Genomic DNA, 19550 nt, shown 5'->3' with positions numbered 1-19550 from the left:
CAGTGCCTCTGTATTTCAAAATGAGACGTCTCTGTTTTATTTTAAAAACAGCCCTCTGGAGTGACACCGAAACATAGAGCTGTTAGTTCAATGATTGTAGCAAACTGTGGAATGACCTGTGTGGTAAATCTGAATGCTTCAGTTATACTGCTCTTATCAATGATCCACAGCTTCCAGAGCCACCATTGATGTTTCAGTGTTCAATGTGAAGCACTTATGCTATAAACAGAACTTTGGTTTTGCCACTCGTCGTTTTGTCACACACAGCTTCAAAGCTCCTCCAATACGTGTGACAGCCGAGATTTGTGAAGAACTAAAATCGTGTGATCTTGGGAAGTCTGGGATCTTCCACTACTCTCAGGCAGACGAGTTGCAGTTTTGGGCAAGGAGAGGATTCATCCACTGATGCTGAGCTGACTCCGCCTGGCACACTGCTGTCCAACAGCGTTTATTTCCAAAGGGATTGTGACATGCCGTCCCCGTTCCTCTCTGATCGGCTGGAAGGGGGCGCGTTTGCTGGGGGGGGGGGGGGGGGGGGGGAGCCGTGCCATCGCAGCAAACGCTGCCTTCCTGCCATCCTCTCAAAGACTCCGCCCCCATCAGACACGCGCCGCCGCCTTTTCGACAGCGGGACCTTGCCCCCGTCCCAGAATTATTATTCTTTTAGCTCAGACTGGGCGAGCTTCGATCGATGGGCAGCAGCTGGCTCCACTCGGCCTCATCTCCACGTCTCTCCAAAAAACGCGAGGTGCCAAGACGTGCCCGGGGTCCTCCCTCCGTGCCGCCCGAAGACTCACTTATTCCGCAGATTGTCTAGTCCTATTACCTTCAGGGTGGGCTAAGCGGCCAGAGGAATTCATTGTCTGTCAGCTTCCATTAGCGGTGGCCCGCTGAATGTTTCAAATGAGCCGCGAGACCTGCCTTTTCCATTTCCCTGCTTAATTAAGGCCCCTTGTGCTCTGTAATGAAATGGAGCGCTGTGACTTTTTTTTTTTTTTGACTGCTGTCTTTGCACAGGTAATTAATGACCTTTTGCCCCCCTCCACCCCCCCACACACATGTACACTTGGCCACCATACCCGCCTACAAAAAATTATGTTCACCTTGCTGTCCTGTTTGAAGGAACCCTACACCATTGGTGAAAATCATGAGCTTCAGTTGAAAACTCGAAGGTCTCTGCTGCATGCTCCTTGATAGGTCTCCTCATATTAGTCTGACAGCTGTGTCCTTAGTTCAGAAGATGCAATGGGCAAAATCCGCCCTAACCAGATCTGATGTTTGTTTTCACTCCATTACCCCCTACTCTGTTGACATACATTATATTATTCTGGTCCTGCGTAGGCCTTGAGGAATGATGAACAGCTGATTGAGTGGCGCTAGCTTTGCCATAGAAATGCAAATGTCAATGCCTGATGTTTATCCTGGCTTTCTAAAGAGCTTATTTTTATCTGCCCAGCCCATGATGAGGCAAAGTGGCTGGTTCTCCCATGTACAAGCTCATTTTCCCCCCCTTAATGTCTACATGCTGTCTTTTTACCTTCAGGACTGAGTGGAGATTGACATGTTGTATTCAGTGTAATGGCGGGGTTGAGTGGTCTCTGGATCCCCTATAAAAGTTTTAAAACACAGAGACATGACATTTTGTGATTCGAATGCTTCTTGTATCTTTGGATTACACTTACTTACCGTGTCTGTCTCATTGTGTCTGAGTCAATGACTCGTAATGCTTTTCTCCCCCCCCCCCAACAGTGCCAAGTTCTCCTCCTCAAAACATCTCCTTAGAAGTCGTCTACTCACGGGTAAGTAAAGTCTGTACATTTAAAAGTCAATATTTTGTTATAAGGAGCGGTTTAGCAACCCTTGAAATGTTGCAGAGCCATAATCCCAATTCATTGCAAGTTCAATGATGAGGGATACTACAGTGTGTGCTGCTTGTTTTTGGTATGTTGATTCCCATTCACGATTCAGGAAGTGTTTGATGATGATTCCCAGTTGGCATCCAGACCATGAGCGCCAGAGAAAGTGTTTGAGACAGGCGAATGAGTTCTCTCCAATGGGCATTTCCATTTTCCATTTTAAAAAAAAAGCTCTCACCTCCAGCCTGGGCACCAACATAATCAGACCACACGTTCTCATATTTCTTGGTTGTTCAGTCTGTATAAGAATATGGGAGATCCTTATGAGGATAAGGTTTGTTTGACTGAAATGCCAGTCTTGTAACTTTTATAATAGAACTTTTAACTGGGTAAGCATGTTTGGTCAAATCTAGGGGTATTCCTAGCTATACTATTGAGACATACTTGTAATATAGTAAAATTAGACATTAAAACATGATGTGACATTACCAAAGGCAGACAAACAGACAGAAGACAAAATCAGGAGTGTCATATTTCGCCAATACAATGTATCTGTACAAAAATCTGATGTTTCTGCCCATATGTTGATGACAGTATGAAACGTTTAAGCTCTGAGATATTTCATTTTGCTAATCCACGTGGACAATGCTGGCTTGAATCACAGAAAAATATGCTTGGTAGCCTCATAAATTCCCCCACTGTTTTTTCTTCACTCCTCTTGCCTACCGTCAGTTAGAGATTTAGACCTACTCTGTTAGAAATCGCTGTAGGTCACGCAGCATTATATATGGTTTTTGCAGTAAGAGTACTGTGCATTATGTTGCATTGTGAGAACTTTGACAAGAAGCTGGAAAACCACATTTCCTGTAACAATGTATTGCATTTATTTTAAGGTTATATACACTTTTATTTTGTGTTCCTATGAGCCTTTTTTGCATTCTGTGTTCCCTGTGGTAATTATTCAGGGATGGTATTGTTTTGCCATTTTTGTAGGGTGGGAAATTGTTGTCCATGTTGTTTGCTGTGCAGCCTCACCTAAAGTGCACATGTAATGTTTTGGTAAAACTTTGTTTTACCTCTTTACAATTTATTGATGTTGTCTGCAGCCAATGCCTTTGCGTTGTATGTGTTATTGTGGTGTTTATTCCTCAGTGTTTGAAACTTACTTCTTCATTGTTGGGGAACATAAAACAACAGAAATTAGTCATCAACTGTTATTTGTAAAAGTTACAGTGATAAAAGGCATTGAACTCAATTACATTTGTGAAAAAACATTTTCGTTAATATATTTATCCAAATGGTGAGTTTGCTCCACTATTCATTTCTTCATTACCGTAATTTGCATAAAATAGAAGATAGTGAATTATATGAAACTTTGATTGATCAAAAATGCTTAAAATGTGTGTAATTTACAGTCAAATGACAGAATCAGTGACAATGGGAGTGTAATTTATTTACAATGCTTATTAGCTTGGGTATGTTATGATGTGTTCATAAAATAAGCTTGGAGAAATCACCAACCCAATGTCATTATTATACAGCACAGTGGAGAAGGGAAGTGGTGGCTTAAAATTATATTTTATAATGGCTGGATATATAAAATTATATAATTTATGTCTGGAATAACGTCCTTGAAGGGTAGCGTCGGCACTGTGACCTACCCAATTAGAGATATTAAAATGAGTTAAGTAATTCCAAACCTGGAATTACACACATGCTGAGTGTTGATAATCCAGGCATTGAAAGGTTGGTATGAGGTCATTAGACAGAATGTCCATAAACAAATTAGCTGCCTAAAAAAAAAAAATAAAAGCACCAGCACTAACTTCAATTTGGTGTGCTCAAGAGTAAGCTGACAGCTTGTCTTTCTCCAATCACGGACAGTGCATGAACAATCTGGGCGGGAGAGGCATTCCGCATGCGAATCACTCGATTGGCGCTTTCCACACAGGTTCAGACGCCAGTCAGAAAGCATGCTGAACGCATTATCCTCAGTCCCAGCTTCAATGGATTACAGCAGATTCCAGGCTGCATTCCCACACTTTATCCCTTTACCGACCCTTAATTTTCTTTCAGCCAGACATTTACTCCGCGGCTCATCTTGGAAGAACAGGAGTGTGCAGTACAATGCCGACTGGGGTAGATTTATCACCGGACGCCTATCAGTTAGGGGATGGGGGGTACGCATTATGGGAAAATTGCACGTCGGAACGTGTATTTTCCTGTATTTTGGTGTCGCGTTCAAATTTACAAACGTTTTAGAATTCTGAACCGCCTCCATTCCCAATACATTCATCACTGCTGAGGTGTTATTGTGTGTAAATTACTTGTATTACTGGTCACAGGATTAAGAAGATGTTAGTTGATATTTGTGTCATTCATATCCAAACAAAAATTCTGCAATAAACTGATCAGGGATTCTGTGCTTTGCTGGAGAAAACTGGTTCAGAGTCTCTCTGTCTTTTTCTCTCTGGGTGTCTGAGCAGTGCAGGGCACCACCTTGCGTGCCTCACAGAAACTAATGCAATCACATATCATCCTTAGAAAAGCCATGCGGTCCGCAAAGAATTCAAAGTAACTGCCCGTCTCCAGGGACCGCAAATTCAATTGGCTGTCAGCTCTGTTGACAAGCAGCCGCCAACACGTTTGGCGGAGAGAAGTAGTCACGGGTGGGCGAGGCCCCGAAGCAGTTGCACCACCACACCCGCCCACCCGCAATGTCAAAATTCAGCATTATTTAATTTCCCCAAAAGAAACGGGCCACAACACAGTACATTTGTCTGTAATAGCATTAGGTCTATGCCTGGTGCTGTCGCTTGGGAACTTGCCTCATCTGTTTCCGTGTTTTATATACCTCTATTTTATATATATTTTTTACATTATATTGTATTTCTTCTTACCAAAGCTCTGTGGAGCCTAGGGCCTCGACACTGGTAAAAGGGTTGGGAGGCATTGGCCCACACAGGTCCTAAATAGAGGAAGGCTGAAATGCAGAAGTTTCTCTCTAGTGCACAGCGAAACAATGAGGCACTGCCCAAGAGAGTTCATACTGAACATGTCCATCCATACCTCTATGTTTTGAGTTATCGCTAATTTGTGAGCTTACCTGAGTGACCCATCGAACCATTATGCTCTTTTTGGATGTTGGCAGAGGTGGAACGTCTCAGATCCAATAGAGAAAGTCCTGCCACGTGTTACTTCCATCCAGGAACTCAGCCAGGTGATTTCACTGATTAGTTTTGTCGCCTGGCTGAAATATTGTGATAATGAGCAAATCCGATTGATTGGAACAAAACGTTGAGGAGGACTTTTACTTTCTGAACCTGGATTTTCCACCTCTGGATGTTGGATGGCAAAGAGTCAGGACACTCAATATGACATCATTATGTGACGTCCTTTTTGTGCTACCTATTACATTGAATAAAAAATATTGCATTTGATGGAGTATTCTGCTAAAACATTGGGATTCAGTGAGTGGCACACCCGATCTTCTGGCAGCAAATCTTGACAACCAGACCCCCCCCCCCCCACTGTTCAGTCATCAGGGTGGTCTTCCTCTCATCACTTGAGAGTGAGTCATCTTTGTACCTACAGTCTACCTGTAGCAGCTGCACACCAAATGCACATCACAGGTGTAATGACTGCACAGCTTGGGTGGAAGACTGTACAATGAAAAATAAGTTTTGGTTATGAAGGTAAACTGAACAGACACCACAAGATTAAATACTAAGGACGGAAGCCATGGAGCCATTTAGCTCTGCTTCTCTTCTAAAATATGCACTGTTTATGGCAGATATCTTCAAATCCCAGGACTGTCATCTATGATTTTCAACCTTTGTCTTGAGAGTTCTCCTCAGTCACTGCTAAAAGATGCAAACTCATCCCATGTACCCTTGCTGTTAGTGGGACGTGAAACGAAACAAGCATATGCGCCTGCTGGCTCCATGCAGCCTTATGCAAATGGGGGCTAATATAACACTGTTCAAAACAGATTTCCTTTTTATGTTCTTTGAAGGGTAATTGGCTGTAATGGGAGACCAAACAATACTTAAAGCCTCTCATTCAGTTGTCTCCTTGCCACCTCCACTCCAAACTCTAGGGGCCCTTCATGTGCGAACGGTCTCTCTGGCCTGTAGTCAAGGTTGTGTCATAATCAGTAATTAAGAGTACTGCCAAAAACAGGTGCTAGTAAATGTTAATAAATTACTTGGGTTATTTGCGGGCATCTAATTGAAAAATGTGATGTAATGGTGTTGACGGATCTGTGCTATATAAGAAGAGAAGGGAAGTAAGGAAGGTGGTTGCACTGGAGTTGTCAGGACAGTCAGGATCATATCCCCTCCCCAAAGGGGAACAGGAGGCACTACTTTCTGACAGTCCTGTGCCTTGCGCACAGCAGCACAGACACCCCCCCCCCCCCACCCGAACCCCCCCACCCACCAGTGTCTGCCCAGCAGAGAAGAAATAAATGTGAAAATGGCGTACAGAGAGGAGCAGGAAAATCAGGGTTGAGTCAACTCATTGGCAGCGGTGTCAGATGAATTTTAATTGGTTTATTTGCATGTTAACTGGCTTCTCTTTGCCCGCAGATGGCATGGGGGCCCCCTGCGTAATGCAGCTGGCACTGACTGGACCCGTTACTGAGGCAATGTGACAGTTGTTAGACATATGATAGGATTCCCGTATCATCGAGCTGCGGCAGGCCGCGTCAGTGTCAGGCTTCTGCTGGGCCTGTACAGAGGTTAATTAAGCCCATTTTTTTTGTCGGAGATGCTGATGGAACAATGTCAGGTCTTGGAAAGATTGCATTTCTGCTTGCTAATTTGATTGCTTTATTTGCTTTCGGACACCTGGTGCATTTGTTCGGGGCTGTTCAGCAATACAAGTTGTGCCATTTTATTAGTTTCTTTCAGTATGGCCAATGTCTGTTTTGCTTTTCCTGTTTTGCTATTGCATCGCAGTATGGATTTAGCTGATTCTTATTCCATAATTGGATTCATGACATGACATAGTTTGGTCATCAGCTACTGTAAATATTGGTGATTTATGGCAATATACTGTATATCTGATGTGGTGATCAAAACCACAAGCCAAACTCTAGGATGCTCAAAGATGAAATGGCAATAGTGCAAACAATGGCATTTATTCACCAGTGTACAGAGGGAGAGCAACTCAAGGGCCATCCATGACAGCTCTAAAGTAGTAATTCTTAGATGATGTCCAACATTCTATGGGGAAGCCTTTAGTCATTATTTATTAATGCATCTTTGTCTCCCTGGTCAACCGCTCCTGGACGCATGCTGATCACTGGGGTCTCACTTGGGGTCCGGGAAAAGTTAAATCTTCCCATTAAGGGTGAAGAACACCCTGCCAAGGTCCCAGTGACTGAGGTGATGCCCATAAACCCTGTGCAGCTGCCCACGTTCCATAATCAAAGTCATTGTTCGAACAAACTAAATTTATCTGGCAGGAGTTGAGACTGCACTTGGAAGCGTTATCTGCCCACCCATTGCACTGCACAACTTTTTTACATACCATTTACATTGCATCCAGTTATGCAACTGGATGCTGAGGCAGTGCAGTTTGCGTACCTTGCTTGCAGGTACAATGGCAGTGTCCAACCGAGGAATTGAGCCTGTGATCATTGGGTTACAGGACCAGCTCCTTACCCTTTAGACTACGCTTCCAGCCCCTGCCCCTGCACAAGCTTGTGCACGCCCAAAGTCCTATGCAGTGGAAACCTATGAGTAATGTGTATATAAGTAGTGTGTGCATGACAGGGCATGTGTGGTGTGTGAGATCATGCTGTGTGTAGAGATTATTCTGTGTGCTGGTGAGTGATGGCGATATCTATGTTAGTGATGGATAGGAAGACAATGAGAGAAGAATCATGTCTCTGGAGTGGACTATGATTGGAAAACTCCCTTAAAACATAACATTGAAATGAAATTTCATTTATAAGTGCCTTTCCCAATCGTCTTACCAGCATGTGTAGAACCCAGAAGATTTTACAGCTGCTATTTTACACCAGAACACTCACCACACATCCACTGAAGTGGAGAGGAATTCAAAATTTTTAATTAAATTTTTTCATTAAAACTGTGCGATAATCAAGTAGCCAGAGTAAGAGAGCTGGTTCAGGAATTTGGCTAGAACATAGAGCTGTGACCCTGGTTTTAAAACATGGCATGTTTGTTAGGCTTGTCTGAGGTTCTTGGTGCTAGAAGGAGCTGGCACAGGGACGCAGATATAGCCTTTGCCAGGGTTGTATTGTAGATGGTGAGTTTCCATCCAGCTAAAGATGTCGTTCCTGCAGACTGAGTTGTGTGTGGAGACCTGTAGAGAGTTGTGTGTGGAGACCCTTTCCTTCCCACCTGTTAGACGGTGGGAAGGAAAGAATTGAGGAAGTTCAGTGTCATTGGGATACTAAAGATATCACAAGCTCTGAGCAGCAATGACATAGTAAAAATTGACATTACAGCCATGACAGACGAGCAGTATTACAAGATGTCAAAGTAAACCACAGCACGGGTAAACATTACATTGGGAAGCCATGAAACATCTAAACACCTGAAATGAGCAATAGCATGTAAACGACACTAGAATTGATAATGGAAACAGGAGAAAACCCATCCCCACATGCTATTCAGGAAGGAGATCACGAAGAGGATGAAAGGTTTCCTGCATCTCTGCCATTTCTATACTTGTTCTTCTGAATGCGTCTTCTTAAAACTCTTTGAAGTAGTTCTGATGGCCAAAAATGCAACCTAAACCCAGGTACATCCCTGAATTTCAGAGCTGTAAATTGCAGTAATTGGCTAATGATATCATCACAGTTGGGTAACCCCCATCAGGATTTGGGTTTTTTTCATCTTCCTCTGTACAACAGATGCAATTACTGTTTGCCCATTATCTGACGTAATTGCTGACTGGGTCAGGATTCTAGCCAGCTTTGCTTCAGAAGAGATAATTACGTTTTTTTCCAGTTCTACCCTTTTTCTACAGATTTTCTGTCTTTTTTTCCCAGGGGCTGCACCATTTATACTCCATTATTCATTAATACATTAGAACATTGTTTATATATGTTTTTTCTTAACATTTCTAATTAGCAACATTAAATGATATAAAAAAAATGGGTCTTAGTGAAAAGTAGTGAATTTGGATTAAATTATGTCTTTCCTAAATGTGAATTCCCTAAATGCTTTTTCAACTAAATTTAATTAATTATATACAATTAATTTCTATATAATTTTATTAAGACACATATCTATTGATTACTGGCAGACATGGTACAGCATTTCCTTGGCTCATTTCATTCTAGATATTCATTTCATTTGCAATACATCTTGTCACAGGACATTGCCTTATATTGTGGAAATCTGCTAACCGCATGCATTTGCAAAATGAGCATCCGTGCTTATTCCCACACACCGTACTTCGAGTGAAGCCTGTCTGTTTTTCTGTTGCAATGGTGTGCTCCTGTGTGAGTAATTATAGACCATTGGGCATGTTTCATTCAGGAAATATGAACAGCCTGATATTATACTGGGTCACGCCGTACCTCTCATCACCAACAAGGTCCTTTTAAGCCTATTTTCGCAGCCTTTCTCCCCGCTTTGAAGTGTCCACTGAGAGACCACAAAAATCATCTAAAACGACATAATTGTGCCATTGTTCCTTTTATCTGTAAGCAATGTTGTCTAATGGATGTATAATGTTCTGATACTCATTAACTTGTTTTTTTTTTTTTTTGCTGTTTTTTTCATTTTCACCATCTGCATTTACAGAGTAAAATCTAGGCTAAATGCATGATTTGTCTTGCTTTTTGGTGGGGAGGGGAAACTGTTATATCATTTGTGAATGTTTAAGATTCAACCTTTTTTTCCCATTTTCATATGCTTATAATATGCTTGAATGGCGTCTAGATTGGATCTCTAAATATATAATCCCAGAGCAGGAATTTAGTTGGAAGTACCGAGCTTTTATCAAACACTCTTTATGGCCTCTTTGGGTTTACTTGATATGTTCAAAATTTGAAAGACTTCCCCAGGCCTTCATTTTAAAATATTTATTCCCTTTTTATGAGGAATTTGAGATTAATCTGAAGCACAAAGTGTACTATTGAGAACTCTTGGTTCCTGTTATAAGAATTGAACATGGTGGTTAAAGGGAAGTGTTTATATTGGGATTCTGCCTCAGTCCTCTGCTTCTACTTTCTATGTGTTTCAGAGCATTAAGGTCAACTGGCAGCCTCCTCCTTCGAACTCCCAGAACGGATTCATCACAGGTTACAAAATCCGGCACAGGAAGACAGGTCGAAGAGGGGATCAGGAGACAATCGAGCCGAATAACTTCTGGTACCTTTTCACGGGTACTGACTGCTTTTTCCATCTCTGTCTCCATGAATGGATTTTTTTCTGCGGTGACTAGAAATCTGTAGCTGTGATCGTCCTTGTAGCACAATGTTGCCCAGTAATTTGTTTCTTTCCATTCACGTCACATGTCAACTTTTAATCTTTTTATACATACATATATTAATCTTTATTAATATATGTATGTGTAAAAAGGGCTGAAATTCCTACACAACTCACCCAACATGGATGTAAATACCTCCAAATTAAAGTGGACGCTCTGCGCTTTAACCTCGTATTCTTTAAGCACATTGTTTTATGTCAGATTCAACGTCCTGGAGTTCAGAGCCAAAACAACAAAGATTGTGTGGCTGTCCAAATACTTAAAGGCTGCACTGTTTATGCCTCTTTTTTCCTTGGCCTGTGGTTTGAGAAGAGTACAACTCTTAGAGAAATCACAGGTTTAGTGATGACACGTACTGTTTTGCGTGATTAAAAAAATTGCAATGCCAAAACATTGTTTTCCTGCAGAATATTACAAAAATGAATTATTCTTTCAACAACCATAATATGACATGAGCTTGCATATAGCTGATGTCTGCTAGAATAAGCCATATCTGATTTCCAGTTATTTCCAGTAAGTATGGAAAAGCATGAAGCCATTCTCTGATAGGGCTCAGCTCTATCCAGTCGGTGTGGGGGGAGTACGTAGCCATTTGGCAATGGAGCTGTGTTCTCCACAGTGAGATGTTTGGGAGTGCATATCCGTGGCAGGGCCCTACTCATTGCTGTAAGACAGTAGCCGTATGTATTTGTTCTCTGATACTCTAAAGACACAATCTATTAGGGTTTAGCAAAAGGAGACTTAGGGGAGATTTGATTGAGGTAAATTAATAAATAAAAGTTTGCTTACAATGTGAAATGCACTTATAAATAGTTTTCAATGAAAGTATCTGCTAAATGGCAAAATTGTAAATTGTAGGAATTAACAAAGGTTCAGTTCTGTCAGCACGACAAAGGGGCAAAGATATAAATAAGTTGATGGTAATTTTTTTTTTTTTAACACAAATTGTCCAAAGGCAGAGATGCTTGGATGTTCAAATCCAGGCCTAATGCAGTGCTGAACACCCTGTGGATTATGGGTATAGAACGAGCCTGGACGAGCTCAATGGCTTGCGCTTGTCGTTGTGTATGCTTATGTTCCCATGCTGAGTCCCACTCTCTCCTCAGGCCTGGAGAAAGGGAGCCAGTACAGCTTCCAAGTGGCCGCCATGACCGCCAACGGCACTGGCCCAGCCAGCGAGTGGTACACCGCAGAGACGCCCGAGAACGACCTCGATGGTGAGAGAGCGCCGCGGCACGCTTTGTTCTCCTGGCTCCGGCCTCATACGGACATTTTCACACACTTCACACGACAGGTTGTTTGGAGGCGCTTTCTCTCCACATTGAATGTGGGTTTGAAAAAAAAAAAACCCCAAAAAAACATGTGTGCTGTTAAGAATAATAAATTATATGAATTAACACTGATATGGGAAATTACTGAAGGCTTTATATTTTCATGCTCTTTATCCTGTGCTCAGGTTGAATTTTGCCTGTGAGCCATCTGTGCTAAATATGATTCCAATAGTTCAAATGCTTCCAGCAGTCTTTCACTTAAAGAGCAATTTTCAGTTCCTTGACTGACAGCTTTTTGATAGCAAGTGTATAATCAGGAGGTCTTTGTGATGTTTTTTGCATGGCGGAATTTAAAATGCTATATGTCGTGAATTTTATATATACTATTCATAGGATTCCCTGAAACAGGTTCTTTCCGGCAATTTCCAGGAACCTTTCAGGGAATGATGACTGAAAGCAATAAGCGAGATAAGTCAAGGAATCAGTCATGGAGGTTGCTTTATGACAGAGCTCTTAATGCAATTTGAACCAAAAGATTATCATTCAATAAACTAAAATTGGCTTGCCAAAGATTGTAAAATTATTTTCCTATGAGTGCTGAAGAGTACTGCTTTCTGTTGGCCTTCCTAGTATGCTTTTTACAAAATGCTGAGGTTATTGTTATTGTTCCAGAAACACAGGTTCCAAACCAGCCCAGTTCTCTACACGTCCGCCCACTACCCAACAGCATTATCATGAGTTGGACTCCGCCTCTGAACCCCAACATATTAGTCAGGGGGTACATTATTGGGTACGGAGTGGGTAGCCCCTATGCTGAAACTGTCAGAGTGGACAGTAAACAACGCTATTACTCCATTGAGAACCTAGGTAAGTGTACCCATTGATTCAATAAATCAATCCCTAAATCTCAGCAACAAGTGTGAGCAAGTGTTATGCTTGATTGTTTATTACATGTACTTGTTCATTTTAGCAACTGAGCAACAAATGTGAAAACTGATTGAATTTGTGCCTCACGGTTAAGGATAAAGTACTTTTGGGTAGCTTGAGAAAAGGTGATATTTTTAACTGTGAATTGTGCTGTGTCAACTCTATTACTATTGCTCCACCTACAAGTACAGTATGTTTAAGACAGAACTAAAAACATACCCCTGCCACAGGCTTTTATTAAAGGAAACCATTTTGAATTTGTACAATGAACATAATCAATGTTAAGGCAAATGCACAATAGTAATGTTTATTCTTATCTAGGAAACCATATAAACATGGCAGTGGTAGGCTATAAGTACAATGGGTCCACTCAATGGAGAACTAGCATGTCAGGTTACTCAAATCCTGAAATGCTACTTAACATTTGATGGGAAAGTGTGTTGATGTGTATGTCTCTTCATGTCTGTGTACGTACGTGTCTCTGCATATGTGTTTGTGTTCTTTTGTGTGCATGTGTTTGCTTGTATCCCATGGTCTGTAGGCATCGGACAGACGTCAACAATATTTACAAAATCGAACAGGCAGTGGTAGCAATAGCAGTAGGTGCAGAGTTAAAGGTTTGTATTTAGGCACTCGCTCTGTTCCTCTCCCTGAGGTTGCTTAACAGCGACACAAATTCCCCTTTCTTTAGACGCTCAGACCCTGCCTATGCGACAAATCCCTCTCTCTTCTTAATTGCACAATGCGGAGGGATTACTGACGCACTAATGAAACATGTCAGGAACAAACTTTATCTCCCCCCCGTCTCCAGGGATGGGAGTTTTTCCACTGTGACGAGTGCTAGGTTGTGTCTGAGCCGCAGCCTGACTGGAGCCTGATATTAGCCTCGGGTTCAGAGACAGACTGTTTCACAGTAAGTCTGCCTGCAGAGGGAAGGAGAGGAGGGCATTGCTCTGAGCGAGAGGGAGACAAAATTTTTCATCTGTGTGACCCCAAAAGCAGATACACAGAGCCACTGGCAGCTACAGAAGCAATGTCTGCTTTGGTGTATTGTACTTTATGCTAGGAATTTCGAAATGAACCTTATTACACCTCAAAATAATAAAATATACTCATTTAAATATTGAGATTATTTGCAAGTGCTACAGTATAAACAGAAAAATAGAAATCATCTAAATGTTCAGAAGTACACATTAAAAATCCAAAACTTTTATCAGTGCAGTTTTTCTCATTAATTATGGAGTGCGCTGAACTCTCCAAACATCAAAGTTTTTTAAAGAAAGAAAAAAACTAAAAAGTTTTTTGGCAAATGTGCGAGCCCTGGCTATATTCCTTTGTTGATGGCCAGCACATTTTAACAAAGGTTTGTGCGTGTTTTGATATTAACGGTACATTAGAAAGACTACCAGTGATGTGTTACCAGTTCAGTGAATCAGTGAACACAGTTCATTATCTTAACTGAATATCTCGTGTGATTGGAAGTGTTTGTTGATTAGAGTCAGGGTTCTACCCCATGACAGTGCATTTTCCTATAAAGAATACAGCAGTTTATTTTTTGGTCAGCTACCTCTCTGATGTACTGTATACTGTATATGGCTAACAGCAGTTCGCATGGTCAGACCAGAACCAGTCTACTAAATTGAATTTGCTGCCATTCGAACTGATGAAAGTTATAAAAAAAACTTGCCCTTGTCTGAGCCATGCTTAAGACCATGGTCGAGCAACTGTTGAAGCAATTGTCCTTAAACTGGATCTTCAAGGTCCTTCTGTCGAAAAAATGTTATTTTAAAATGGCTTTAGCTCAGAGCTGCATGGGGTGATTGTTAACTGCAAGGGAAAATAAGAGTTACGAGTTGAGGAAACAGAAAAAAAATTGTGTGCAGAGGCTGTAAAAGTAATTATTTCCTAAGCCATTAATTATCATTAGTCAAAAAACTGTTTTTTCCTTATCCATTATCTTCATGGCGCGGAATGAAGAACTGCTATCAGAGTTAAGACATTATAAAAAATTTGACTTGCTTGTGAATGTCAGAATGTTTCCTAAATGGGTAGCATTTTATTTAAGTTATTTTCAGTTAATAATGGTGAACGTGCACAGTGGAATATCGAAAGGAAAATCCACTTTCTATAAAGCAGAATACAGATCAGTTTAATTGATAACATTAAAATCTGTAAATGACAATGAAAACAAATCCTTGTATTTTCCTATATCCATGTATTCAAATTATACTCATTAATGCGGGCTTCTAAACAGAATTTAATTATAATTCATTATTTAAGGGATTGTAATAAGAAAACAAGTGGAGTGGAAATTGAATTATAAAAAGCACCCGCAATTTGCATAAGAAAGGAGACAATAACAAATGCACACAGTTTTAATATTCAGCCGATGCCTTCTCTACAGTATGATAATGAATACGTAATGAAACACTTGGATACTTTTATGTGCATTGCTATGGTGATTATGCCACTTCCTCCTTTGAACATGTGTCCTATGCACTTTTTACATTTCTTATATGAATATTGCTACACATTGAGTAAATTGTACATTGCATAGCAACTAACATATTTCATGTCTCAAGTGATCTATTGTTTGTTGGCAGAATGCTGAGTTTAGAAAAGGATTTAACTTTTAGCATGAAACAATTGTGTTATAAACTGTATACACATTCAGTTCTTCATACTCTGTTTTTTTTTTTGTTTCTCTTTTAATTTATGAAAAAGTTGGTGATAATGTTGGTGATAACTAAACCAGCTAACTGTTTTTGTGATGTTTGTGTGTCATTCTTATGACTTTAGTGTTTGAGCTAAAATACAGAATAACTACGGTAGAAAGATATTGTATTTCAATGTGTATAAAAGCTCTGGTTGAGCTTGAACATGTGTTATTAATTTGCATACAATACTTTGTATTCCCTCTCTCCTGTATTAATCCATCACAAAATGATCAAGAAAGATGTATATTCGATGCAGTGAAATGGTAATGAGATTCAATTTTTCAGTAAATATGAATTCTTACATGATTACAGCATGCTAAAGAACTGATCGATTCATTGGTATGCTAGTATATTCATGTCACATTGGTTTGTATATCAACTTTCTCATTGATGGCGCAGTGTTATTTTAATTTTAATTTTCAATTGCCAATTATTTACATAAAATATAGTTGTTCAGTGCTTCATAAATAAACGTCAATAGTTACCGCTCAATAATACACAGCAGTTAATTTGTAAACTATCTAGGACGAAGATCTGCTATTAAATGGACAGTCTCAGCGGATTGTACAAATTTATGGGTAATCGTATTGAAAGGAATAACAAAGTATTGCAAAATGACAGATCAATTTATAACCTTTCATTACGAGTAATGAAGATTATTATTGGAAGAGTCATTACCAGTCTAATATGCTGTAGTATTGGGACAGTTGGGCCTAAAGGCACTATTATTATTACTTTCCGTGATGTCAAGCGCATTAAATTACTGTCAGTACCTCAGATAGATAAGGTTGTAGGTTGTTGCGTGTTGTCTGCCAGTTATCATTTCATGAAACACAGCATTGATTTTATCAAGCTTTAATATTTGCAAAATCCCAAATTTCGAGCTCATAGAATCAGCCGAATAACCAAGCTATTTGAACTAAATGATACAGAAACAGGTAATCATCTCCCAGCCCTGCATTCCCTGACACTGTGTGGTAAAGTTGACCCTGTTCCCAGGTTGTATATGAGTGAGCTACAATTCTGAATCACCCTTACCTTTGACCCTAATAATAATAATAATAATAATAATAATAATAATAATAATAAAAATAATAATAATAATATTACTGATTTAAATATCCTCTGCAAATGGATATGTTTCAAAAGCAAAAAAAATAAACAGTATACATAAATAACTCACATTTTACTGTAATTATCTTTCTGATATCCCACAGTATTTGTTGTTTAGTGGAAGGATGAGGATCATATTTTTAACAAAAAAATGCATGGTTGGTGGGGCAAAAAAATGTAGGGTGCTCTTTGTTTGGTTTATTTGAGAATTGGTGTTGGAGGAAAAAAAAAAGTGAGTGACTTGAAAGAGAGTTCACATGTGAGCTCCCTGCATCGGGGGCTGCTCAGAAAGCTGGGGGCTACACCAAGGTCACCCCACTCTCCTATTGACTGCGAGATGAGACCAGGGCTGTGTGCCCACAGGGAATACGCCTCAGCCAGATAAGCCTGCAGTCTGCTGTAATAGAAACACGGGTGCATTGTGGGACTGGAAGACAGTTTATTTACTGTTTTTTTTTTTTTTTTCATTTGTTGCTTTGTATTTGAATGATTACCCATTTTCCCAAAAGCATTATTGTGAAAAGGGGTCATTGGCTTGCCCAAGGCTGTGGTGTATGATGGTGCACTGTATTTCTACCTGTGCTGTGTATTCCTTTCACGCAGAGCCCAGCTCCCACTATGTCATCTCCCTGAAGGCCTTCAACAATGCTGGGGAAGGGGTTCCACTGTATGAAAGTGCCGTGACAAGGTCTCTAACAGGTACGCTCCCTCGACTGATAATGGAGATTGTGCCCTCCTGTTTTCTTTAGGGTAAAAGCCTTGTCAAGACTAATGACTGATGACTCAGGAGTGTTGATGGTTCCCAAGGACTGTGCCAGAGGAGGTGCATCGTTGCCTATTTCATTGTCTAGGAGTGGAAGATATTTTTGTTGGAGAGGCATCCCTTTATTTTGTGCACCTGCCACACCCACAGTATGCCTGTACAAGCCATACACAAAGCGTTTTCCCCTGATTGAGTGTCTGTCCAAGCTCGACTGGGCTGTGGAGGGAAAGAGGCAGTGGCCTGACATCCCATTTCAGAGGGAAACACATACCTCTCTGCTCATTTCCGAGTAAACAAAGGAGACTGTAGCAATGAGCATGATCACACACAACTCAGACATTTATGACTGGGATAAACAGGGTTGAGAATAGAAAAAAGTAATAAGTGAATCAGCACTGGTTAGAGAGGAATTTCTAATGAAGGTTCCAAGAATTGGACTTTATTTAGTATATTGACACAACTTAACTCAGCAACAGCAATAACCATTGAGTATAGCACGCTGTATTTTTGAAATTTCATTGATGTGGAAAAAAAATCTAACCCAGATAGCCAAAAGATGTATCTAAAAATTAAATGGAATTGTGTTAGAAAGTTGTGAAAATGTTATGTTGTGCGATTTTATCCGATGACAAAACGCCTTTAGCGTTGTTAAAACAAGTTCCATCTGGCAATATGGCACTACCGAGAGTACTAAGATAAGAAAGCCAATCAGTATAGCAGTAGCTAGCTGCATTTGATTATGTTAAAAGGAAACAACACATCGGCTCTCTAGTACACGTTCCTACATGTACTGTATTACAAGCAAGATGAAAGTGTGTGCAGCAGGGAGGACAAAAAACGGAAGTTGGGAATATGTCTGAAGAGGGTATAAGGCAAAAGCATTACCTCTATGCTGGGAAAAGCATGGACAACCCTATTTGGGATTGAATACAGATAACGTATACACATTCAATGCCTTTTTTTCCTCTAATGATTCACTGATAAAACTGTAGCTTAATTCTGCTGCTGTGCAGATGCATACTCTCTCTATAGTTGTTTAGCCTGTGAGCTGTGCTACCAGGTGAATCAACCTTATTCATGACTGATGTCATGAGAAAGAAACCAAAACAATGAACTGATATTAAGCAATTACATTTATTAGCATTGTATCAGCTAGTCTATCTTGCTATTGTATCTCGTTATATAGTAAGATATACTATTCTGTCAAACATGCACTCCAGCCTGATTTCTATAGAGTGAGGTCTGAAGAGCGAGGTTAATGCGTTGGGATACATTTTATGGTAGTCTTACATAGTGTTGATATTGTACTGTTTGTGAGATACACACATTTATCAGGGCAAGGATGGAGGTAGATTTCATCTTTTCTCCCAGTGATTGTCAAACTGTAATTTTCTGCTGCAGTATTCAGCAGGGGACTGCCTGGCTTCCTTACAGCTCCACTAGGTCCACCGTTAATATTTCATTAAAATATTGTCTTTTATTCCCTCTGTTTTTAAGTCAAAAAGGTGATAATATACTGGAGTTTTTGATATAAGAAAAATTGTTTTAGTATGCCAGAGATTATTATTAGATACTATCTATCTATCTATCTATCTATCTATCTATCTATCTATCTATCTATCTATATATATATATATATATATATATGTATATATATAGTCCCCTCCAAAAGTATTGGAACAGCAAGGCCAATTCCTTTGTTTTTGTAATACACTGAATACATTTGGGGTTGAGATAAAAAGATGAACATGAGACAAGAGTTCAGAATTTCAGCTTTTATTTCCTGGTATTTACACCTAGATGTGTTAAAGTACCTAGAACATAGCACCTTTTTGTATCAGACCACCCAATTTTAGGTGAGCAAAAGTATTGGAACAGAGAGTATTTAAGTAAATTAAAGTAAATAACACTTAATATTTGGTAGCATATCCCTTGCTTGCAATAACTGCATCAAGCCTGCGACCCATTGACATCACCAAACTGTTGCATTCTTCTTTTGTGATGCTTTTCCAGGCTTTTACTGCAGCCTCTTTCAGTTGTTGTTTGTTTCGGGGGGGGGGGGGGGGTTTCCTTCAATCTCCTCTTCAGGAGGTGAAATGCATGCTCAATTGGGTTAAGGTCTGGTGATTGACTTGGCCAGTCTAAAACCTTCCACTTTTTCTCCCTAATGAAGTCCTTTATGTTGGCAGTGTGTTTTGGGTCATTCTCTTGCTGCATGATGAAGTTCCTCCCAATTAGTTTGGACGCATTTCTCCGTAAGTTGGCAGACAGAATGTTTTTGTAGACTTCTGAATTCATCCTGCTGCTACCATCATGAGTTACATCATCAATAAAGATTAGTGAGCCCACTCCAGAAGCAGCCATGCAAGCCCAAGCCATGACACTTCCTCCACCGTGCTTCACAGATGAGCTCGTATGTTTTGGATCA

The 19550-nt window shown here is 40.3% G+C and overlaps 1 protein-coding gene across 3 annotated transcripts in view; it reads left to right on the top strand.

Moving 5' to 3' along the window:
- The window catches only part of dcc (DCC netrin 1 receptor), a 235949-nt gene that overhangs the window by 170701 nt on the left and 45698 nt on the right, over positions 1-19550 (top strand). For all 3 annotated transcript variants that reach the window (XM_035391858.1, XM_035391859.1, XM_035391857.1), the window contains exons 12-16: positions 1750-1799; positions 10086-10227; positions 11438-11548; positions 12275-12469; positions 16963-17058. In XM_035391858.1, coding sequence (XP_035247749.1) covers positions 1750-1799; positions 10086-10227; positions 11438-11548; positions 12275-12469; positions 16963-17058 — 594 coding nt within the window. The remainder of the gene's footprint in view (positions 1-1749; positions 1800-10085; positions 10228-11437; positions 11549-12274; positions 12470-16962; positions 17059-19550) is intronic.

This window comes from Anguilla anguilla, chromosome 14 (assembly GCF_013347855.1).
Source record: "Anguilla anguilla isolate fAngAng1 chromosome 14, fAngAng1.pri, whole genome shotgun sequence".
In the NCBI taxonomy this organism is placed as follows: domain Eukaryota; kingdom Metazoa; phylum Chordata; class Actinopteri; order Anguilliformes; family Anguillidae; genus Anguilla; species Anguilla anguilla.
This window is presented reverse-complemented; position numbering and strand designations above follow the sequence as displayed.